The sequence below is a fragment of the Typopeltis vanoorti genome, chromosome 1 (assembly GCF_054136105.1).
Source record: "Typopeltis vanoorti isolate ZY-2024b chromosome 1, IOZ_Tvanoo_1.0, whole genome shotgun sequence".
Classification (NCBI taxonomy): domain Eukaryota; kingdom Metazoa; phylum Arthropoda; class Arachnida; order Uropygi; family Thelyphonidae; genus Typopeltis; species Typopeltis vanoorti.
This window is the reverse complement of record NC_143549.1, coordinates 54,422,021-54,448,414: the sequence shown is the minus strand read 5'-3', so window position 1 is coordinate 54,448,414 and position 26,394 is coordinate 54,422,021. Positions and strand designations below refer to the sequence as shown.

Below are 26,394 nucleotides of genomic sequence, written 5' to 3'. Positions count from 1 at the left end.
GAGAGAGAGAGAGAGAGGGTGAGGGAAGGGTCATCAATTAGGCAAACTGCTTGCTTTTGAATACAAGCATCAAATGGGAGGTTCTAGGTGCTCCACTCCAAATATCCAAACTGTATTCTAAAGTTGGGCAGATTTGAGAAGTATCAGAGGCACTCTGTACAACAGCTGGAAGAGAAAACTGATGCCAAGATATCTACCTTATCTTTAGGAGATGCCACCATTGTACCATCATGATGTGAGAGAGGAGGAAACACAAAAGGATAGAAGTTATATCCCACAGCTTTCGCAAAGAAGCAGAAGGCTCGACTGCCATTTGGCCCCTATAAAATCTGCTTTGCTTTGGATTTGTTGATATATAAACAACTTTTTTTTTTTGAAGTTATGAGCTGTAATATAACCTAAGTGACAGGCTGGAATTTGACTTGAGTCATTGGTCATATATACCGAATTTCTCACTTGAACTGCCTTAGACTTGTTGGAGAACCAGGGTTTAGTAAGGGTCATGGTTTTGAATGTAGTGGGGAATAAAAAAACTCATCTGAGTAAGAATAATTTATTAGATCAGAGCAGGTGCTAGGATCAGTAGAGTGGAAGCAATAATCAGGCTGCAGAAAAGAATGAGGAACAAAATCACAACAGGTATCCCAGTTGGCACCATTGTAGTGCCACAGAATCCAATGCTGAGAACAGCTGAGAAAGATGATCTGTAGAAAAGGAAGCATGGAAAAGAGGTTATGGTCAGACTTGCTACAGTGTAGAGCTAACATCCAGTGTATTTGGAAGGAAAGCTAGTTAAGAAAAGATCCAAGGTGTTGGGAGAATGATTAATAGGAATTTTGGTAGTTTATGAACAATTTCTGGGTCTGTAATGTTGGAAAAAGGAAGCCAGTAAGATTTGTGGATGTTGAAATCATGAAGGTAAAGAAATTTTAAGTCAAAACCGATAATAGAAAAAAAATGATTCCAGGTATGATAACCTTTAACATGTAATATCAGAACCAATAAACATGCAAGTTCTGCAAAAGGCATCATGGAGGATATGAGGTCAGATGTTATACTGCAGAAGATGCAAAACTGAGGCATCTTCTGCAGTGATGAATAACATATTGGGGTTCGGATTTCATGCTAAAATTTAGATCTAAAATGTTAACAAAGTCAATTTGGAAGTTTTTTTTTTTTTTTAACTACACATAATTATGATGTTTGTTGGATTTCTCCCTTACCCTTCAATTTTTGAGAATTTGATATTTTTAGAGATTTTTTTTGGTTATTGCTAGAATTTTTTTTTTTTTCTAACTGTTTCCCATCATAGTTGCTAGTAAAATAATGGGAAAATTTGCAGAGCAGGGGCATGTAAGGATGACAGACTCAGTGACCACAAATCCCACACAGTCTCCAGACTTTAATTCAAGTGTCGTCTTGGACAGCACCCTGTGTAAGCTGCTGCTGTACACACACTTCAGGCACAACCTAGCAAAGTAAGCAAGCAGCAGCAAGATTACTTACCAGTTGATCAGATTTACCTAGATCTGATCAACTGGTAAGTTGATCAGATCTAGATTTACCAACAGACTCAGTTCTATGTACTAATAATAGTTAATCAGGCATTAAAGACTACTTATGGAATGAGTTCTGATAAACTGTGTGTGTGCGCACGCGCATACACACACACACACACACACTTCATTGTTCCCAATGAAGCTTTCTAAGTAGATGCAACTAGTTGTGCATTCAAATAAGTTTTCCTATTTTGTTATTTCTAAGCTTTTAGTCATTAAATTTCTTCAAATTATAATACACACACACATGGTGATCCAAAAGTCATCATATCAAAAAAAGTTGAAGCTGAGCTGCATTGAAGAGTTCTAATTCTAATTATTTGTTTTGCCTAGATGGCACCCTAGGACTATTGGCTATTATCATGTGATCTATCTGCCATGTGTTGGGTATTGAACATCCATTGCATAGTTTTGTTTATGAGGAAATCAAAATGCCTCTTTCCCAGGAGCAATGAGTTTTTTTGGAATATTACTTTTCCTGTCGTTCTTATGCAGATGTTGTGGGGGATTTTTGTCAGAAGTATCCTGACACTGTTGTTCTTCAAAATTCAGTATTTACAAGATTAATGAAATTGGATCAGTTGCATACAAACAGTGGAATAAGACCTTCCATTTTGACTGAGGCTAAAGTGGCTACAGTACATGACGTGTTGTAATATTCATCTTCAAAGAGTCTTGAAAAAACCCTCTACACAGACAGGTGTGTCATATGGCAATACTTGGAGCCACCAAAGCAAAGCTTTGTCCATTCCATGTTCACTCAGTTCAGGAATTGAAGCTACTGGATTAGGAAAAATGTGTTGTGAACTGTAGATGCGCTTGATCATGTTGAAGAAAATGTGGTGTCATGAGTTGTACAGTGTTTTCTTCAATGACAAAACATGGTTTCACCTAAGTGGAGACATCAATAGCCAAAATAACAGAATTTGGTCATCAGAATAACTTCATGTTTTCCATGAAACACCCTTGCATTTTCTGAAAATCAGTGTGGTGTGCAGTATCAATCACGCTGTCGCATTATCAGATCCATTTTCTTTGAGATGACATTGAGACAACATTGTACCAAGACATCATGCAGTTCATGGCTCTCCTTGAGATTAAAGAATGTGTTTTCTGTTTTTAGCAGGAGTGTCACTTGTCGTACATCAAATGAAACTATACAATTTTTGCAAGAGTTTTTTGGTGACAGGCTGATTTCTATAGGACTTTGTGCACCCCCCCCCTCCTCCACAAGGTTGCCAGATTTGTCACCTCCAGGTTTTTTATTACATGAAAGGTAAGGTGTATAAAAATAATCCTCACACAATTGATGAACTGAAGCTATCAGAGCAGTCAGTAATTCCATGCTTCAAAGAGTTGCCTCCAATTTGGCAGAAAGATCATGTGCCTGCATTCAAAAATGAGGCATTTGCTTTAGTGATATTCATTTTTGCCTTTGTAAAGATATGGTTTTAAGCTTTGTTCGTAGCAATTTAATTCTATAGAGTTTGTCACTAATATTGAAAAATTCAAGTTTATTTTATAATGTGACTTTTGGATCACTCGAATTTTTCATTAATGTTGTATTGTAGTCATTTTTTGGTAGGACTGAACTATGCTTAGCTGGCTCCTTTTATCTGTGTGGAAATTCTGTAGGCCCTTCGCATTAGGAATGGATGATGCCTATTTTTTGTGCTGGGTGGTGTGAGACATGGCATGCAGGTAAAGTCTTGTGTTTATTGACTTTCTATAGACTGAGAAGTAGAAGCCATTTTGTTTGGATACAAATTAGTGTATCCAAAAATAGTTGACAGTTGTTTGTTTCTAATTCAAGAGGAATTTTAATTCGAGGATGAATGTTGTTGTGGTAGGTGACAATCTTCTAACTAGGTAATAGTACCTAGATGATAAAAGGTTGTGCTCTTTGACATAACTTTTTTTTTTTTTATAATTTATCTTTCTATTGTTTAATCACGTTCAAATATTTTCACTAGAGTTATTGACTTACTACTTGTTTTCTAGTTTATTATCCTGATGAAGTGAAACAAAAGAATTTTCACAAAATTAGCTGAGAAAATTGTGTGTGTGTGTGTGTGTGTGTGTGTGTGGAGGGGGGGGGGGACATATTCCTAGAAGTTATGTAACTCCTGATCCACTGCACAAATTATGTTACTTCCTGTTGTTTCAAGGATACTCTATTTACAAACAGAACTTTGGCTTAGCTATGGGCAACCTATTATCTCATATATTAGTAAATCTATATTTAGAAGCCTTTGAGGAAAAAGCAATCAATTCTTTCTCACTAAAGCCAAGATTATGGAAAAGTATACTGATGATGTTTTCTTAATTTGAAGCCATGGACCAGATTCCTAAAAGGAGTTCCTGAACCATCTCAACAATCAACACCCAAAAATACAATTTTCCCTCAGAGTTGGAAGTCAACAGTTCTCACCTGTTCCTTGATGGCAGAACTTATTCAGATTCATGTGATTCAGAAAAATTGAAGACCTCTATTTACAAAAAATCTACATATCAGTATATGAGGGTGGTCTGAAAAGTTCTCAGCCTAACAATGAAAAAACAAATTTATAATTTCAAAATTAGTTTTATTTTTCAACGTAATTTCCCTTAAGACCAACACATTTATTCCAGCGATGCTCCAGCACCATTATCCCGACCCTGTAGTGGTTCTCAGTAAGACCGGCAAAATATCCCTTTGCAATCACCTCTTGATTAAAAAAAAAAAAAAAAAAAAAATGCTGACCAGCAAGGAAGAGTTTTGGTTTTGGGAAGAGATAGAAGTCAGAGGGAGCCAAATCTGGGGAATAGGATGGATGTTCCAACAATTCATAGTGCAGGTCCCTTAATTTTCCCATTGTCAAAATACCTTTGTGGGCAGGTGCACTGTCCTGATGAAAGATGATTTTTTTTTCTTCTGCAAACCGGGTCTTTTCTCATGAATTTTTTCATCTAGTCTGGTTAAAAGATCGGAATAATATTCCCCGGTTATTGTTTTACCCTTTTCAAGATAATTAATAAACAAAATGCCTTTAGCATACCAAAACACCGATGCCATGACCTTTCCTGCTGGTGGAACCAACTTTGTCTTCTTTGGCACTGAACAACCAGCTTCTGTTGACTGTTTTGACTGCTGTTTGGATTCTGGTAGGTAATGGTGAATCAAGTCTCATCCATAGTAACAAATTGATACACAAAATCAGTTTTATTCTTGTTAAAATGCTCCAAGCACTGTTCAAAGATTTTCATGCGAGTGCGTTTTTGATCTGCTGTGAGGAAGTGCTACACATCTTGCACAAAGCTTTTTCATTTGCAATTCTTCATGCAAAATATATCCTACACGTTCTTTCGAAATGCCTATAGTTGCAGCAATTTCACACAGTTTGACTCGCCGGTCATCCAATACCATATCGTGCACTTGATCAATGATTTCTGGTGTTGTTACACTTTTTGGACATCCTTCATGTGGATCATCTTCAAGGCTGGCATGACCACATTTAAACTCGGCAGCCCATTTCTTAATTGTCAAAATGAAGGAGAAAAGTGCCCATAAACTTTTATGAACTTCGAATGAATTCGTTTTGGCATTAAACCTTCATTTATAAAGAATTTTATAACCGCAGAATACTCAATTTTATCCATTTCAAGGGATACAGACAACACTTTTTCTTCAGAAGCTGTATAAAACAAACTACTTGATAGAATGACTTGCAATTTCACATTGATGCTTATGACAGATATACCAACTTAGAAAAAAAAAATCTTGCCTATAGTGTTGCCATCTATGGTCGAGGCTGAGAACTTTTCAAACCACCCTCGTATATCTTCATACGCAACCTCATCATTATTCACTCCAAAAGATTAGCATCATTTCTACATTACATAAACATGCTTACTCCCTCCTCACTGGAGAAGAGATCACCAAAGAATTACAGTTTCTTCTTACCTTTCAGAAAAATGATTATCATAAACAGACTATTAATAAGCTGATATTTAATCCACCTGTTCACTGTAATGAAGATAGTAATGATGTAAAAGGTTTTACATGTCTACCATATATCAGCTCTATTTGAAAGTTAGCTAAAATGTACAAGAAATTTAAAACTCACACCTCTTTTAACCAAACTCCATTCCTTACTGAGCACACCTAAAGTGAAAAAAATGACAGCCTAAATTATGGAGTTTACAGAAGTTTACAGTCTTTGGTGTAATAACTGCAGCATGCCCTATTTTGGTCAGACAGAGAAATCCAATGAGCTGCATATGGAAAAACATTAGACATCACATATTCCAACATTCTATCTAATCCTGATGATGAAGATTCTATCACTCATCCAGTGATTTAGAACAAATCAAAACATTTTCAGATGCTATGATAAGCTTGAGAGAACAATTATTTGAATTAACAGAAATTGTCCTCGTTCCAGTCCACTTTAATACTTACCTCACAAACTCTGTCACTCCTCAGCTATCCAAAGTTTGGCATATGCAAGATCATGCCCACATCAATGGGCTCAACAATACTATGGTATCAACAACACCTTCAAATGACAGCAATCTGTTTGAAACTTAAATAACAGTTGTTTTCTTGCAATGTATATATATATTTTTTTTGTATTTCTCTTTTCATATTATGCCAACATGACAAAATTTCATGCCGGCTGGGGCGTCACCCGGTTAAACAAGGCCCCCGTTGTTTTCGCCAGGGAACCAGGGCGAACAGCGAAAAGTCAGCTACTGGAACAAATCTGAAAACAAACCCCAACTCAACATCACCAGAGTTAAAGATCGGTACTATCAATGTAAGAAGCCTGAATGGCAAAGAAATGGAGCTAGCTGAGGAATTAGATAAGTACCAGATCGACATAATAGGGGTGACTGAAACAAAAAAGACAAAAACTGGTGAGATCTTTCTGAGCAATAAATACAAAATGTTATATTCAGGCAATGACAATCAAGGAAAAGAAGGAGTAGCCATAGTATTCAACACAAAATATGAGGCCAATCTTCTTGAATGGCAGTCAGTCTCAAGTAGAGTAATGTGGGCAAATATGAGAATGGGGAACTGGACAATGAGACTTATTTGTGTCTATGGTCCCACAGAAGGTTCTACTAAGGTAGAAGTGGAGGAATTTTTTGACGCTTTAGAAAAAGCAACTGACACAATGAAAAAGGAAAAGTTGGTCCTTGTTGGTGATCTAAATAGCAGAGTAGGAAATGATTGTGAGACATATAAAAATATTTTGGGAAAATTTGGAGAAAAGAGCAAAGCTAATAATAATGGCAAATATCTGTTGGATTTCTGTTCAGGACATGGACTGGTTATTACTAACACCATGTTCCGACATAAAAATGTGCACAAATTCACATGGAGTGAAGAGGCTAGGAATAAGAAAAGTCTCATTGACTATGTTATTGTTGATAGTGATGTTTTCTCCCTGGTGCAGGACACCAGAGTGTACAGAGGATTTGAAATTGGAAGTGATCACTATTTACTCTTGAGCAGGATAAAATTGAATTTCATATTGAAAAGAATAACATGTAAGAAAGTTTTAAAGCGAATAAAAGTTGAGCAGCTCTCAGATGTGAACTGTAGACTAAAATACACAAAGATTGTTGAAGAAAAAATGAAAGAGTTTGAGAACAGGAATCAAACCTTGGAGATTCAGTGGCAAACTCTGAAGAAAACATTGATTGATTCTGCCAGAGAGGCATGTGGTGAGGTTGTGTGCAAGGATAAAAAAATCAGAACTCCCTGGTGGACACAGGAAGTTAAAGAGGCAGTGAAGGAAAAGAAGAAAGCATATCAAAAGTTCCTGGCAAATAAGTCAGCTTTTACTCTTACAGAATACAGAGACAAATGTAAAAAAGCTAAACAGTGTGTAAAACTAGTTAAACAAAAGTCATGGGAGGACTTTGGCAAGAATATAGAAAATAAATATCAAGAAGGTGGCAAAATATTCTGGAGGGTGTTGAAGAAGCTAAGGAATGGAGGAAAGAGTGCTGTAAAAGGAGTTAGAGATGATAAAGGTAACATGAAAACAGGAGAAAAAGATATCCTTGAAATATGGAGTAATTACTTTGAAAAACTGCTAAATGAAACAAGCAGTGATGACAGCACAGTGATAAAAAACACTGACCAGGCATGCAGTCAGGAATACATATCCATACTTGAAGTAGAAAAAGCCATCAAAGGCTTGAAATGTGGAAAGGCAGCAGGAGTAGATGATATTCGACCAGAAATGCTGAAGTATGGTGGTATAAAAGTGTTACAGTGGCTGCACTGCATAGTTCAGAAAGCCTGGACTGAGTGACGAATTCCCGATGATTAGAGTAGAGCTCTCATAGTACCCATATATAAAAAGGGAAATAAAACTGAATGCGAGAATTACAGAGGTATTTCACTACTGAGTGTTCCTGGCAAGATCTATGCAAGTATACTTGAGAAACGGTTGAGAAGAATTGTGGAAGAAAAGCTTGGTGAAGAACAAGCTGGATTCAGGCCAAATAGAGGCTGTCAGGATCAGATCTTCACTTTACGACAAATAGTTGAGAAAGAATGGGAATATAACAAAGATCTGTATTTAAGTTTTGTCGATTTGGAAAAGGCATGTGACAAGGTGCCAAGAGAGAAGCTATTCAATACGCTGCAGTTATATGGTGTCAATGGGGCATTATATCAAGCAATACTTAGTCTTTATTTGAGTTGTAAGTCAGCAGTTAGAATTGAAGGAAGTACAGGAAGATGGTTTAATGTTAAATCTGGTGTGAGACAAGGATGTACATTATCCCCTCTGTTATTCATTATCTATATGGATCACATTATGAAGGAAAATGGTATTAAACATGTTATCAAAATTGGAGGTGTGTTAATGTCAGCTCTTTGCTTTATGCGGACGATGTTATACTTCTAAATAAATCCGCTACAAGTCTGCAAGATTCTCTGACTAAATTGAATAGCTGTTGTAATAGATATGGTATGAAGGTCAGCAATAAAAAGACAAAGACAATGAAAATAGGTAGAATCATTGAAAATGTCAACTGTGTTGTGAATGGAGAACCTGTGGAACAAGTAAAACATTTCAGTTACTTAGGCACAGTTTTTACTGAAGATGGTAAATTAAATACAGAAATAGACAACAGAATCAGCAAAGCTGGTATGGTGGGAAGTCAATTGAATAAATTCATATGGAATAAGAGAGAAATTAGTTGGAACACTAAATTAGCTGTATACAAGACAGTGTTCAAACAAGTTTTAACTTATGGATCTGAGAGCTGGGTCAGAAGTAAAACACTTGACCAAAGACTAGAGACCTGAGAAAGATTAGAGGCGTGAACAGATGGCATCAATGGCAATATCATATTAAAAATGAGGATATTAGGAAAGAACTTGACATTGTCAGCATCCAGGAATGCGTTAGCAGAGCTAATCTCAGGTGGTATGGTCACTTAAATGGAATGGGAGAGGAAAGATTAGCAAAACAAGTGTTCTCTGCCAGGTTGGCAGGAAAACAACCCAGAGGAAGACCAAGATATAGGTGGATTGATACGGTACAAAGTGCCTTAGACGATAGAAATATAAGATCTGATAATGTTGGTGTCTTGACAAGTAACAGACTGATTTGGAGGAAAATTGTAGATAGGAAGTTAGTAATGATGTAAATTTTTCATGTAGTACCGTCATATCCTGTAAACCAGTTGAGGGTACATGGCAGGAATTTGATGATGATGTTATGCACCTGATGAAGTCTTCTAAGAAGACAAAACTAGTTGTGCATTCAAATAAATAGTTTTTTTATTTTGTTATCCCCCTGGCTTTTAGTCATTAAATTTCTTCGAATTATGTCACATAGCCAAGTAAATCTATTAATCACATACCACTTTGGAAAGAAGTCAATGGACACCATAGTGTGAGGAACAAACAGCCATGGTGCTCACCTTAATAGATGTAGGACCTTCTTTTGCTACAGTGACTACAGCAATCGTATGAGGCATACTTTCCACACGTGTACGATAGTGATCAATGGAAATTTTGGACTGTTGTATGGCATACGTCCCTAGACCCCATTCAATGCTCCAATTCATCCCACAGATGTTCAACAGGGTTGAGTTCAAAAGAATCAAGGCAAAAACAGGTGACTAGTGGAGAGTGTGCTGCAAAGTTCATTGCTGGGACCACTTCTATTTAATTTGTTCATAAATGTTACAGGAAATAACCAGAAAGGAAATATTCAGCTGTTTGCTGATGATGCAAAATTAGGTCCAGAAATAGAGAATCAAGATGATGTGGAGAGCTTGCAAGAAGATTTCAGTAGATTGTCATAGTATGAACAATACTATGACAATCTACTGAATGATAATCACCCAAATGATAATGGGTGTCAATGTAATGTGGAGAAATATAAAGTAATGCATTTTGGGATAAACAGATTAAAAGCTGTGAACCACATTGGTAGAACTGTACTCCAGGAAATAGATTTAGGGATTTAGAGGAAATATTACTAAGGTAGCTCATAAGATTACTTGAGCTGTTCAAGAACACACTAATAAATAGAGATAAGTTGTTATTCCTCTTTATAGGGCTTTGATACATCCACATGTGGATCATGTGCTCAGATCTGGTCTCCTGGGTTTTTTGGTAATGAGAAAGTGGTTGACAGGATTCAAAGGCAAGCAACCAAGATGGTGAGTGGTCTGTGGAATGTTCCCTATGAGGATAGATTGACGGTGTGTGTGTGTGTGTGTACTGCAGAAGTTGGTTGATAAAGAAAGGGATATGATAGAAATATTTAAGTTGCTTAAAGGGTTTTATAGGATTGATGTAGGGAAAATGTTTCAGCACTTGGCCAGAGGGAGGAAAACAAGAGGTCATTCTCGGAAGTTGCCCAAAAGTGTGGTTAGCAAGGCCATGAGAACTAGAGATTTTTCGCTTGGAGAGTTGTGAATGAATGGAATGGATTGCCAGAGTCAGTTGTTAAAACTATCAATGGGTTCAAGGAGAGGCATGCTAATAAAATAAATTTTGTGGCAGAGTATTTAAAAGCAAACTGCATTACAATGTTGTATAACAGAAGGGAGAGGGATCAATACACATATCTCAATCTCTTTACAAATTATTTATTTTTAGTGTAAGATTGCTAAGTCAGCTAATTTATTAAAACATAAAATGTGTATCTGAATGAAAATTATGAGATACCCAACACATCCATATGTATCAGCATTCACCTCATATCCATCATTCTGATCTTTAATGCACAAAAAATCTCATCTGCCATTGTGATATTGTATCTTCAGAAACACTTCGGCATGTAGGGTGTTGCCATAAATGGTATCCCCACCTCTCATGATGTTACTTGCAGTGGTTTGAGTGTTGCTACAAGAATGTAGCTGTACATAGACTCCCTACTACGAAATCACATTTGAACTGTTTTAGGAGATCTTGCCAATCCTAAACCCTTTTGAACAAAGAAAGGTAAGGTAACATTTTTCTATTGGCTTTTCACCTATTGCATGGATAATATAATGCTGTATTTATATATAGGTGTCAGATGCCTTTCTTTCTTATTTTAATTATTAGATTGTGTCTGCAGTTTCTGTACTGGGTTAGGATCTTGTGAGGGGGGGGGACCTTGAAAAAGTTGAAGATGAAGAATTCATGCTCAGGGGATTTTTGGTTTGGCAGTAAATTCCTATTCACCATGTAGATGCACATGGACTCCCGTTATCTGGCAAGCAATAAATGTACTTTGAAGTAGACTGCCAGGGTTACCCTGGACACTATACACTGCAGCAAGCCTTGAGTCCTCCCTTGGATCATGAGGAAGGAGACATAACATCAATGATCCTTGCAGGCAAGTCCACGAACCAAACGATCCAAATCAAGCCATCCAAGGAATACCAATCTAGTGAAAATAGGGACCAAAATAGTGTGAGGTGAGACATTCATGAAAGACTCCCCCCCCCCCTTTTTTTTTTGACGTCTATAGGTTGCAGTGCAAAACAGCAGCAAGAAATTTTATCCTAATGTGATGATCTGGAAGATGAAGTAAGAAAAGACTCAGAAGTACAGCAGAGAATTTGAGAAGCACAGAAACAGGAAGAAGGAATAGTGGCTAGTATCATCACTGAGCTATGAACAGGTGCTCCACATGGAGAGAAGATAATTTAAGAACATTAACACAGAAGAAAGGGAGTATGAGTTTCATATTCTGTTTTATACACACACACTTTTTATGTTTGATCTTGCCACTTATTCAGGATTATGGACAAAGCAGCTAGATTAGATTATAAGGCCATGATATTTCATAAACAACTGTCTTTGGGCTGGTCTGTTTTGCAGGATTAATAAACAGTGTTTCCATGAGGAAAATCCTTTCCCTCCATATGAAACCAGCTAACCCATTTTTAATTGAAAAGCCCTTAAAGGCTTTTTACACCTTAGATGGGAACTTAATCCTGATCTTTCCAAAAAAAAAAAAAAAACACTATTGATATTGTTTAAGCTACGGGGCTCATTGTAATACTGATAGAGGTATATTCGATATACTCAGTTGGAAGTTGAGTGTCCAATCAATAATTAATCCTTATAACTGATAACATTATGTTACCTCTAGTTAAGCTTTGCATAGTTAGTTTTAGTAGGTACAAAAGTTTGCTAAGCTGATAGTTCCTGAAATTGTAGATAAAGCAGCTAAGGCTATGAGGTTAGTGTATTATGTCTGGAAAATGTTTTGCAGAATGAAAAACCATACCATTGAGGACTGCTGAGTAATAATATGGATTAGAGAGTATGACTTTTTTTTCTTTTTATATCTTTTTTACTTGATCTTGTTTACAGGAATATTCATGAGCCAAACATAAGTGGCACATTTAATTAGGATGGAAATAACAATCTCAAGCATGTCAACCAACTCATCTCCCAAGTTATTGATGGAGTCAAATATGCTCTGCAATTATGGCAAAAGTAACTAACATTACTAGACCAGCATCTAATGTAATTATCATATGTTGTTCTGGCTGGTCAACACATTCATTTAGTAAAAGTTCATTTTATTTTGCAGGAGTGAAAGTTTAAATGCATGGGAGAAGAAACTACCACCTCTATAAGACCAGCTAACTTACTTTCAGTTAGAAAGTGCCTATAAAGGTTCTTTGCTTCTCAGATAGCATTCAAAATCATATTATGCATAAAATGATTACTTCACTATTTTATGGTGAAGTAATTACTTCTTTAAGTGCCATCCCCCAGAGCAGTGGTTCTTAACCTGGAGTGTGTGTGCACCCCTGGGGGGGGGGAGTATGCGAGAGAAGTTTCTAAATTTTCACCCAGATTCGATGGACTACAGCTATTTAATAAAAGACGATCTTATTGAATTATGAGCCAATGCACTTATTCAAATGGAATTTGAAAAACCGGACTTAGAACAATTCTGGTGTACACAGTTAGAACCTTATCCACAGCTGGCAAAAGCAGCATTGCAGACATTTTTACCATTTGCCACCACCTACCTGTGTGAAATAGGATTTTCATCACTTTTGCACATAAAAACAAAAGCCAGAAATGGCTTAAATGCAAGTAATGACTTACGTGTGACTCTTTCAAAAAAGAAGCCTTGGTTCAAAAGTATTATTATGAATAAACAACAACAACATAGCCATTAAAAATTTAGATATTGTTTTGTATGTATATGTAAATGTATGTGTTTATTTTTCAATAAATAAATCATCTTGCAATAGATGTAATTTCCTAAATAAAGAAATAGAAACACATTTTTCAAGGGGATGCGAGAACTTATTTTTAGATTCAAGGGGGTGCCGATCACTAAAAAGGTTAAGACCCGCTGCCCTAGAGGGAGGTCGGCAACCATGTTACGGAACTTTTTTTCGTTCTTTTGCTGCTCTGGAACATTTATGGTAATTCAAGCCAGTCCAGTCCATAATGTCTTCACACCACATTCTCCTGAGTCTACCTCTCCTTCTTTTTCCATCTAGTTTTCCTTAAAATATTAATTTCTGAATGCCTTCTTGTCTAGTTGGATGTCCAAAATATTTAAATTTTCATTCTTTAATAATTTTCATCAATGTTCTTTTCATTTTTTAAAACATCTTCGTTTTTAATTTTAATTGTCCATGATATTTTTAACATTCTTCTGATGGTCCACATTTCGAAAGCTCCTAATTTTTTCTCTGCTTCTTTATTTAGAGTCCAAGTTTCACTGTTGTAGAGAAGGCTTGACAAGATATAGCATTTTATTAATCTTTTTATTGTGTCTATGTCAAAGTCTCTGGATGTTAGAACAGTTTTCATATCAATAAAGGCCTTTCTTGCTATCTCTATTCTTTGTTTTATTTCTTTAAGGGAATTTCCTGCCTGTAAACATTTGTCCCAAATATATTAGACTGAACCTGACCCATTATTCTGTAGGATATCTATTAAAAGTTTTGAAAGTTTATTTTTCCACTTAGTAGACTATAATAAATTTAGTTTAATCCTTTATCCAAGTGTGAGCAAACAAAGTTTGCATCTTTGCAACGAGTTGCCCGGTGTTGTATCACCTTACCCCAGTCCTGAAGATACTTTCAGGCACAAACTTTGTTTGCTCACACTTGGATAAAGGATTAAAATAAATTTATTATAGTCTAACCAAGTGGAAAAATAAACTTTCAACATCTTTCTCTAAATCCAGAGTAATTTAATAAAAAGGTGGCACACCGTTTGGCAACTCCTATAGGTAGAGACGACCTTGCTAATGCTTCTGCCTGGTATCTCCACTTGGGCCTGGCTCCCACTGAAGAGACCTCAATAAAGGTCGAAACTAGTCTGGGTAGTGGTCCTTCCCTTAATGCATAACATTATGCATATCCGCAAGGAGATGTGTTTTGCATTATGGGAGATACTGAGATAGGAGTGATGTTAGCTTCCTCCACCTTTGCAACGAGTTGCCCAGTGTTGTATCACCTTACCCCAGTCCTGAAGATACTTTCAGGTGCAAAGTTTGTTTGCTCACACTTGGATAAAAGATTAAACTAAATTTATTGATATCTATTAATTTCTTGTAATCTATTGAATCAAATGCTTTGGTGTAATCAATAAAACAAAGACATGCTTCTCTGGTTATCGAGGATTCTTTCACATGATGTTTTCAAATTGAAAATTCCTTCTCTTGTATACGTTTGTCTTTTTGAAAACCTGACTGAGTGTCTTCTATTTCTATTGACAAAGTGTCTTATTTTTTCTAGGATTATTCTCAGTAGTAATTTTGTAACATGGATTGTTAAACTTATTAGTCTATATTCTGAACATTCAAAAGTTCTGGAAATTTTGGAAATAGTGAGAAAGATAGATTTCCCTAGATCATCAGGGATGTATCCTGTAATTACTTCACCATCTTCACAAATTGGGTAATGAAGGATGGAGAAAAACATTTCTTTGTAAAAAAACAGTAATAGGAACCCAACATACTATTTTTGACCTTCACACACACATAAAGAAATGTTTTTCATCAGCCTTCATTACCCAATTTGTTGCATTTAAAGAATTGTATACATTATATACATAGATTAAATACCTGCAATTAACTGCCTAAAGAAACAAAAACAATTTTGCTGCTCTACACACTTATTACATATCATATATGTACCATGAGTTCCCTCTGAAACACAGCATGGAGCAAGATACATTCATTTCAGTGACAATGAATGAAAGTATCTTTCATTCTTAAATGAAAGATACTTTCATAAATGTAATCTTAAATGAAAGAATGAATAAATAAACATCTGCTATGTAATGTATTTGAGTTGTGTGTACATACACGTGAAGAAAAGGAATGTTTTCTCTAGCTTCTAATTTTTCAGGAAATGACAACGTAAACTAGATTATTAATTATAAAAAATTTTATCTTATAAAGATCTTATAAAAAGATCCCTGCAGAAGAAATAATGATACAAGTAGAATGAGGTATCAACAGCCTTCCCATCCATATTACCAACAACATCAGACTGGATGTAGCCAGTGTTCTCACCCAAGTCAAACCACCAAAACATAACCTATCAAAAAAAGAATTTGAAGCTCTGCAAGAAATGAAAAACAACAACAACAAAAAAAATGTAGTAATTACCAAAGTGGATAAGGGAAATGCCACTGTGGTTTTAAATCAATCAGATTACATAGGTAAGCTTGCCTCTTTAGTTTTAGATTGTTTTAAACACCTACCCACCAGCACACAAATCAGAACTCCATAGGCTCCTTAAGAAGGTTACCTCTTGGCCTGTGGAAGTGAGAAATAGGCTAAAACATTTTAATTCTAGACCCCCCCCCCCAAAAAAAATACATGCACTACCAAAAATCCATAAGCAAAATGTACCATTACATCCCATTGTGAGTGGCATGGATTCCCCCATAAATTAGCCAAAGTGCTCATACAATATATATACCTTCACATATAAAAAAACTCAGCCCCGTTTAAAGTCAGTATAGAAATCTCACACTCCAACACAATGGCAGAATGGTCAGTTCTGATGTCTCATCCTTATTTGCCAATGTCCCACTCAAAGATACCTTAGACTTCATCCAAGCCAAATTTCCTCCTGATATCTCAGTCCTATTTCAGTTTACCATAACTCAGGCTATTTTGTTTGGCAAAGAAAATTCTACAAACAGATAGAGGGGACAGCCATGGGTTCTCCACTCTCTCCATCCTTGGCCAAACTGCTTTATGGACACCTTTGAAGAAAAAGCCTTAAATTCTGCCCCACAAAAACCCACAGTATGGCTATACTACATGGATGATGTATTCTCCATTTGGCAGCATGGCCTGGATACACTCCACAATTTCACAACACACTTAAACAATCAACACTCCAAGATCCAATTCACCTTGGAAAAGGAAAACAACAGCAGTCTCCCTTTCCTAGACACTCTGATTCTATGCCAGCCTGATGGATCCCTGGCTTTCTCCGTTTACAGAAAACCTACACATACAGGTTGATACATTCACCAGCAGTCACATCACCCTCCCTCCCTCCCAACAATATGGAATTATAAAAACCCTATATAAAACAGGGCAATGCCCTAACTACTGAACTTGACTATATCCTTAACACCTTCTTAGCCAACGGCTACAACCCCCCCCCAAAAAATATTAAAACCAGGTAACTACAATTCCCTCCCCCTTTCAAAGCAAGGAATACTCTAAATCTATCACCTTTCCATATATCTGGGGTACATTAAAAAAATTAACAAAAATCCTAAAGAAATATGACCTCACAACCAGTTACAAACCACATAAGAAATTGGCATCTCTTATCCACCCCACCAAAGACCAACCATTTCCCCTAGACTGACTTGGAGTATACCAGGTCCCTTGCAGCAGCAAACTGTCCTACTATGGCCAAACAGGCTGGACAGCCAATATCAAGATATCCAAACCCAAGGACTACATCTAAAAAACTTTCCAAACCTCAACACATTTGGGTGCAAGAGACTAACCCCAAATTTAGGAAGCATGCATTCTAAGATCGTCAGCCCAATGGCCAAGACAACCCAATTTAGTCTGATGATAGCAGTGTAACACTACCAAATTATAGGTAATTATTAAAGTTTTTATAATTAATAATCTAGTTTATGTTGTCATTCCCTAAAAAATTAGAAGCTATGTCTAACCAACATATAAGTTTATCTACAGGAATATTTTCTCTGTGATTTTACTGTCATCATATGACAACATATGATTGGTCAACCATAGTAATGATTTCCACATTCCCAAACTGAAATTTAACTTTCTAGCTGTTAATAAAATTTACTTCAACTTATAAACCTAACTAAACAAACTAAGTTAATTCCTCATTTTACTTGCCTGAATGCTGCTTGATGAAAGACTTTAGATCATCTGCCTTAAATTCACCAGAATATGTATAAGGATCTTTTACACCATCAACAAATAATTTCACTACAGGGAAGTCATCTTTTTTAACCCCATATTTTTCTCCTAGATCTGAGTTCTCTTTCTCTCCATAATCTTTAAAAAAAAAAAAAAAGAACAAACAATCAAGTTCTCCAAGAGAAAATTGCTTACACATTATATACTTATTATATACTTATACACTTTATAAAGATAATTCCAAACATCCATGCCCAGTGCAGGATTCGAACCTACAGCCTTTTAGGTGGAGAGTGAATACACTAACCACTCGGCCAAACCAGGCTGGCATAATTATTACGTGACACCTCTACGGAGTCCAAAGACTCATCAAGGGAGGGCACCTACTCTACAACATTCCATCTCTACCACTCAATTCACCAACTACAGCAAACCACATCATCGACACCAAAGCCATCTACTGCCCCCAACCACCACCACCACTAGTATTTTCAGAGACAATCACAAACATCCATACCCACGGTGGGATTTGAACCTGCAGTCCTTTGCTGGTTTGCTAACCACTTGGCCAATCAGGCCAATAAAAAATTGTTTATTCGGTGACTAGTATCTAACCTATAACATCTTTCTCCCGAGATCATGTGCACTGGAAACAAACACTGCTTGCAAATGACTAAACAATGAACAATTTAATGAATACAAATCATTAATAACTGCATACACAAAAACAAACACACATGTACAAAAATTATACACATATACAAGATGAATAAAATCTCCCTTTTCTTTTTAACAAGACATTGTCAATGTGTAAAGTTCATTTACATTTTGGTCTGGCTCCCACTGATGAGACCTCAACAAAGGGCGAAAGCGGTCTGGGTAGTAATCCCCTCCCCCCTCATTATGTATGACATCATACATGTCCGTTAGGAGATGTGTTTTACATTATAGGAAATACTAAGGATAGTGATCAGAGCCTACTCCACCTTTACTATGAGTTGTTCCTGTCACAAAACGTTTGCTTACGCTTGGATCTGCCGAAACTTTTATAGTTTCTATATTCGGCACGAAACTCTTGGCTTTGAAATAATGCTGGATCCAATATCCACTTAATTTGAATAATTTTACATCACCGAAGTGAAGCCTTTTGGCTCTCTTTTTTCAGTAAAATATAGTTGTATATAAAACAAGGTAGCCTTATAAATCAACAGTATATTAAGCGGGATATCCACTCAAAAGCAGCAGTAACATTTTGAAGCACAATTTTCTCATCAATGTTAAAATTTGTTAAGCAAACTGCCAAGAGAGAAATGGTTCACATTTTTCAGGGTAACTTATTCAGTTGAATCAGATGAAATGGGTTTGGTGAAGCAACTGTCTTTTTGGTGTTCCCACATAGGTCAAGGCATTAATAGGCTTCTTTGAAAAAAGTCAATGAAAGTTCAGCTTTAGAATGAGAAAAAATGACAGTCAGCATACTTGATTATCTGTAAATATCTGATTAATGTCTTAAACTTGTCTCAGAAAGTTTTCCTTCAATCTATATAGTTAATTTAAACATCTAAAGGAAGTTTTATAAAGATGAATTTTTGCAATAATGACTAAAGGATACTAAGACAGACTTGCTTCATGTTTGATTTCACCATTTCTCTAGGCTTATTATGGCATAGCCACAGAAGTCATCAGTAAGTCTAGTCTTTTTTCCCCCTGTTATGTAATAAAGTCCTTGGGGCATTCTATTTGCATTCTTTTAATATGCTCTATCCAACCATGTTATTTATTTTTCCTATTATCAGTTTAATTCTTTCATTATTTCTTTTATGATCAAATAAAGTTATTTTTTCTTCTTTTTTTTTTCCACTCACAAATTTCATTTCAGCTGCTATTGATCTGCTTAATTTATTTATTTTTGCTTCATTGTCCAAATTTCACTTTTATACAGTAACTTTGATAAAAATAATTAATTGGCTCTTTGTATCAGGTTAGGTTTAAGCACAGAATTTTTATTATTACTAATGTTTCTCTGACTAGAGAAATGACTGCTGTGTGTATGGTATGGAAGGACAGAGAATGAAAGAAAGAATGAATGGGAAAAGCATAAAAGTGCGAGAGACTGGGAGAAAAGAGATAGTATTGTATGGAGATTTTATAAGATATGTACTTAATGTAAAAGTGATGAAAGCATGTTTTCCAGGTGCAAATAAAGGATGTTAAGTGACATGACACTGTAAGTATGCAGAAGAATGGAGCAAACGAGTTGATTGTATTGGCTTGCACAAATGATTTGAAAGGTGAGAAATATGCAATGAGAGAAGATATGAAAGAGTTGTTAGTGGAAACAAAAAGATTGCGAGTCTGCTTCCTCAGTATGATAGTAGAGAACTGAGGAGGGCCATGATTGCCAATGAAAAGACTGTGCAGGAGGAATGGTGTGCAATTAATTGATATATGTAGTGAATTCATGAACGAGAGGACTTATATATGCCCAATGGACTACATTCGATTGGTTTTGGAGTTAGGTGTTTGGAGAAAGTGTTGTTTAGTGAGAGTGTGGAAGTGCAAAACCAGGGAAACTAGAGACATTAGGGAGGGTGAAATCAAGCATGTGTCCAGCCACGCGTGATATATGAACATGGATTATGAATGCTGAATGGAATTTAACATTTCTCCAATTTAAATGGGTTGATAATGACATTAGACAATGGTAAGTATGGGATACAAAGGGCTGTTGAAATGCATGTACATGAATGCAAGAAATACCAGGAATAAAGGCGAGGAGTTTTTGGCATTGGTAAGCTTGGCATGCCCAAAAAATATAGGCATTAGTGAGACCTGGTGACTGAGAATTAAATTAGTTACAGGGATAGAATGTAAAGGGTATTGCATTTTCAAGAAGGATAGAAGGAAAGGACAGGAGGTGGGATGTTGCTAATGATAGTTGAATTACAATAAACAAAATTAAAAGTTAAAGAGGATATTAGGTCTGAGGGAGATGGTTCATTTGAAGCTGTCTGGTGTAAGAGGACAAAATGTGTTGTTGGATGCTGCTATAGATCAGGGGATCCACAGGAAGATGTAGCTGCCATGTATTGGAAGATTAGCACAATGAGTGTAGGCTGAACAATTATTATGGGATACTAACTATGTGGGACATTGGTTGGAGGGAGGAGAGAGGGCATGGCAATATGGCATGGCAATATGGATTTACACAATTGCTAAGGGATAATTACATGAAACAACATGTTATAGAGAATGATGGATCTGATAATTATTATTACACCCTCCATGGAGTCGATAGACTCATCGTGGGAGGTTCATTCAACTGACAACGTATTTATCATATATAATCTTAAAGTCCTTAACACTACTTGCATTAACAACACAGACCCTACAATGAAACAACAAAGCAGTGAATGGAAGCATCCGTCTTCGCCTACCCCCAAGAAAGCAAAAACTGTAAAATCGGCTGGTAAAGTTATGACCATAATGTTTTTTTGACTACGAAGGCATTGTTTACCAACACGCTGTAGAACCCGGGAATACTGTAAATGGCTCATACAATGTGGATGTTTTACGGACAATGGTACAGCACGTCAAAAGGAAGCGTCCATTGCTGAAGAATGGCTTCTTATTGCACCACGATAATGCAAGGCCACATATTGCTGGTTGTGTAGTGGACGTTTTGCAGAAGAACAACATAGATATCCTACCACACCCTCCATACAGTCCTGATCTCGCACCATGAGATTTCTGGCTGTTTCCTCAGCTCAAGAAACCACTAAGAGGCCGCCATTTCGAAAGCAACAAAGCATGTGTAAAAGCTGCAGAGGCAGTTTTGAAAGAACTCTCAAAAAACGGACTTTCACATGTGTTTAAGAAGTGGACGCAACGTTGGGACAAATGCATCGCATCTCATGGTAGTTACTTCAAAAAAGACCATGTAAATGATGATGATTAAAGGTAATCTGTTTTTCTGTATAAATATAGTCTTATAACTTATTGAACAGCCTACGTATATATATTTTAAAAGCATCTCTGTGAGCTTGTCTGTGTCAATTTACAGGGAATGATTGATTATTTCGGGGGTTATTATTGAATTATATCCATTTAGTAAGCTGTTTCTTTGACAATTTCCAATTCTTGTTTTAGAGATTCTTCTAAAGAACAAATTGTGTACCCTCTGAATACTAAAGATTTCACGATGTCACATTTTTTGAGATGGATAGTGAGCCAATGTACTGTGGATATAATGACCTGAAAAAGTTGTTTTTCGGTAGACAGAAGTGGAAATGGATCCATCTTGCTTACGCTGGATGCAGGGCAGGCTGGTGGCGTGTGCGAAGTGTGCAATATACACAGGCGGCGCAGAAGAAAATGCGCCTAAAAGATGTCAAAAAATATGAGATAAGAGTTTAAACAAACAACGAATGGTACATTGTCTTTCGTTCAGGCCCCTTCAGATCTTCCCAGAAACGAACAAATAATTTCTGAAATTGTATACTGTACCTGATTATATCACTGTAATTTTTGATTAAAATTTGTGAAAATATACCTAAAATAGTTCTTTATTTTTTGATGTATCATAAATCAACTTATGATTAATTGTTGAGTTCCGTGTAAAAAAAATTTGTATAAGCAGGACTAATTCGTAGGTAACATTATACTGTAAAGTGGTTTTCATTTGTTTTTCATTTCCTGTTTATTTTATTCACACTTTATTCAAAAAAAAAAAAACATTTTTGGAAAGGCACCAAACATTAATCGCACACACAAGAAAAATACTAGGCGTCAGCACTGCCTGGATGTATACATCAAGAAAGGAAATACCACTTGATGATTCCTTTTCTAGTGTAAACTTGATATGAGGAAATAGGGTGGTGTTTTTGTAGAAATGCATAGAGTTCTAGTTCTGTGTGGCTCCAAACTGCAAAATCTTCATCAACATACTATTAGAAAGAATTTTCACTCTTGACTCAAGAGTGAAATTTCTTTCTTCTAGTGTTCAAGAAAAAAAGTTAGCTAGATTAGGTCATAAGGGTGAGCCCATTGCCATTCGTTCCTCTTGTTTATTTTATCTTTCCATGTGAAGTAGCCCAATGTGATTGCAAATTTGAATAATTCCTAATGATGGAAATTTTTGGGGTTAGAATTTCTGTAGTCTCTTTGTGAGGGTAGTTAAGAAAGAGACAATGTCAAAGCTTCCTAAAATGTCTGCATCTGCCAGTTTAATATCTTTTATTCTTGTATGAAATTCTATGGAATTTATTACTGAAGCTGAGTGGCCTGTGAGGGAGAGAATATAAGAAAAAAATATGTAATAGTATAAAAAAAATATGTAATAGTATATAAGACTGGTGGGATTATGCTAGAAAAACTGACCAGGGATCTTGGAGTTTTAGTGGATAGGAAGTTGAAGATAACTGTCATGCAGAAACAAACATTGACTTATAAAAAATAAGGAAATAGTTTTGTCTCTTTACAAGACTTAGATGCAACCTCATCTCGATGAATGCGTGTGTGTGTGCAAATCTGGTCCTCCTGATTTCCGAGATGTATAGGTATGATATTAAATTATATTCTTGGTATCATCCTGTAAGCGTAAGCAAACAAAGTTTGCATGTGAAGTAACTTCATGACTGGGCTACTTGTATAGAGAGGCTAATGACTTCATCAATTGCCTTAGTATCCATAATGCACAGCACATATTCTTACAGACAAGTATAATGCTATGCATTATAGGAAGGGCCACTACCCAGAACTCAATAAAGGTTGAAACCTTTATTGAGGTATCATCAATAGGAGCCAGACCCAGAAGTGATAGCAAGGTTGAAATAATGCAGAAGTCATATTTCCATATATAAGTAGTCAAAAGGTTCACACCTTATTACTAAAATACTCTGGATTAGGGATAAGATGTTGAAAGTTTTTTCATTTGATTATACTATATATCATTTAAATTGTTCATATTTGGTCTAAATATATTACAACTAATAACTTTATTTTAATGAGACCATAAGTTTTTTTAATAAAGATCATACAAATAGCCAACTAGTTTTGCTAGCTTCTGACTAGCTTTCTCAAGGCTGTAACTGTGCTAATACAAATGCAAAAAAAATTAAATGAATACAGAAATGTTAGTAACTGTCAAGTAGCTCCATTTGATATTTCATGTGGTGTAGCATGCATGCGTTCAGATGCTTCAGTCAGTATTATTTGCTAATTGTAGTTCTGTTGAGCTGAGAGAAGAGATGAGGTTGTTCCATACATCTTTAAGGATAATACCCTGATTTCTATTTAAATTATTGCCTGTGCATAGTACTACTGCTTCTTTGAAAGTTTGGTGTCTATAGTCATCTTCAATGTAAGGCATAAAGCTGTTTTTCCAGTCTATAACGTGGTTGGAAGTTGAAAAATTATGAGCTAAACCTGATGTAATGATTCTGTTGTGATTGACATCACCCACGTGTTCTTTCTGTCTTATTTCAAGACTTCTAGAAGTCTGTCCAATATAAGAAAGGCCACACATGCATGGAATTTCATACACTCCTGGATATTTAAAAAATGGGACCTTATCTTTAGGTGATCTTAAGATTTGTCTGATCGTGGCAGTTGGTTTTGAAACCACTCTGATGTTATGATCCTTTAACATTCTTGCTAATTTCTTGGACACTGTACTCACATATGGCATGACTGCTGTGGACACGTGTTGGGGCACCGTTTCATGTTGTTGAAATCCTGTTTAAAAATAACCTTCAACAATGTGAAACAGAGGTCTCTTGTAAGAATAATTTTTAAGGTTTACTGCTTTCTTTTCTAAACACGATTTATATACAGTGTCCATATTGGACCTCCCTAGTTTCAACATGTTACTACTATTTAAGTGTGTGGACCATGGTGTCGAAACTGCACAAATGAGAAAGAATACTGACCAAGTTTTTGTAAAAAAAAATTCTGGATGAAACTTGTAGTCTCTGGAACATTTGAACAACTCAAACCTTACATATTTCCACATTTCAATTTTTTACCATTCTTTAAAACTAGGGAGGTCCAATGTAGACACAATGTATTATTTTCCATATTTTTCAATTTCCTGCTGAATAAACTATTTAAAAATAAGCTTCTCTAAATTTATGCATATTTATAAATATGCATTATTCTTGCATATTTATACAATTCTGAGTAAGTTATCTTCTCTAGGTGATTTTTCACTGTTTCTTTGAAACTAATTTCTAATTCATTTTCATATCTCTTTCAAGTTTATGTACTTTCTTTGGAAGTATCTAATTGTATTGATGATCTGATTAAAACAGGTTACATACTTAACTACAAAGCTGGAAATTATGATCAACTTAAGAGAATACTATCTTTGGTCCCATGGTATCAGTTACTGAATGGGAAAAATGTCAGCAATGCATGGGAATCTTTGAAAAAGTGTTTAAATGAGGTAGTATCTGAATGTATCCCTAGTGTTTGAAGAATAAATAGGTTGGGAGTGAAATGGATGTCCAATCTTATTAAGCAAGAAATTCACAAAAAGAAGATTATGTGGAAAGAACATCATGAGAATAAGAGTGAGAGGAGTTATGAAATATATAAAGCTCAGGCCAGAAAAGTAATGGGTATTGCGAGGAAAGCTAAATCGGAGTATGAAAAGAAATTGGCCACGCAAGATAAAGGCAATCCAAAAATATTTTATTGTTATCCCATAAGTAAAAGAAAGAATGAATGTGGAAGAATAACTTTATTGAATGCAGATGGTACTCAAGTGTTGGAAACTAATGCGATTGTAGGCCCACAGTGCTACTGCTACATTGGACATAGAGTTAGAGGTTCATGAAAATTAGATTGAAGAGCTGTTGCATAATCTGGATAAGAATTTGTCTATAGGGACAGATGGAATATCAGCCCGTTTGCTAAAGAATGTTCAACTGAAATGGCTATGCCTTTCACATGTTTATATAACTTGAGTGTCAACTCAGGAACGATACCACAGGAATGGAAGGAATGTATGTTAGTTCCATTTTACAAGGGTGGTGCAAAAACCGATGTGTCTAACTATCGACCTATAAGTATTGGGTTGGCAAATAAGTTCGTTTGGTTTTTCAGAGTGGAATGAAAGACATTTTATTTAATATATATAATACATACTAGTCAGTTATATATTGACCCTCTTTATCAATGACCTCTTGCCATCTGTCCACCAACTTCATTAAGCCGCGTTCATAAGACTCCTGAGGTTTAATGGAGAAAGACCGATCCAGGTGTCTTTTGACAGCCTCCTTATTAGCGAAGGTTTTCCCATTCAGAGAATTCTGCAACGATCGGAATAAGTGGTAATCAGAAGGTGGCAGGTCCGGTGAATACGGATGATGCGGCAAAACATCCCAGCCAAGATGTAACAATTCACTCTGGGTTGTTAACGATGTGTGGGGTCTGGCGTTGTCGTGGTGAAAGACAACTCCTTTCCGATTTGCCAATTCAGGACGTTTTGTGCTAATTGCACGTGCCAGCCGCATTAACTGTGAGTAATAGACAGTTGAATCAATCATTCTGCCTGACGGTAACATCTTGTAGTGGACAACACCTTTATAATCCCACCACACACACATGCATATATAGAGAGCATGATCTTCTTTGGATGCAATCCAGCTTTCGAGGTTGTTTGTGGCGGTTCGCTCTGGGCGCCCCATGATCTTTTACATACCACATTATCGTACACGACCCATTTTTCATCTCCCGTAATCATCCGCTTCAAAAATGGGTCATTTTCTTGGCGACATCGCAGAGAATCACAGATGGATATGCGAACAATCATATTAGCCTCAGTCAATTCATGCGGCACCCAAACATTGAGTTTCGAAACATATCTCAGCTTGTGCAAATGGTTTTCAATGCTTGTATGGCATATGTTCAGTACTGCAGCAATCTCCCGAACTGTTAGCGACAGATTTTTGTCGACG

At 36.2% G+C, this 26,394-nt stretch overlaps 1 protein-coding gene across 1 annotated transcript in view; it reads right to left on the bottom strand.

The window, feature by feature from the left end:
- wbl (endoplasmic reticulum protein 29-like protein wbl) overlaps nt 1–26,394 on the bottom strand; it is a 149,865-nt gene that overhangs the window by 20,196 nt on the left and 103,275 nt on the right. The window contains exon 3 of the mRNA XM_090390435.1: nt 17,411–17,572. Within this exon, the coding sequence (XP_090246561.1) occupies nt 17,411–17,572 (162 nt within the window). The remainder of the gene's footprint in view (nt 1–17,410; nt 17,573–26,394) is intronic.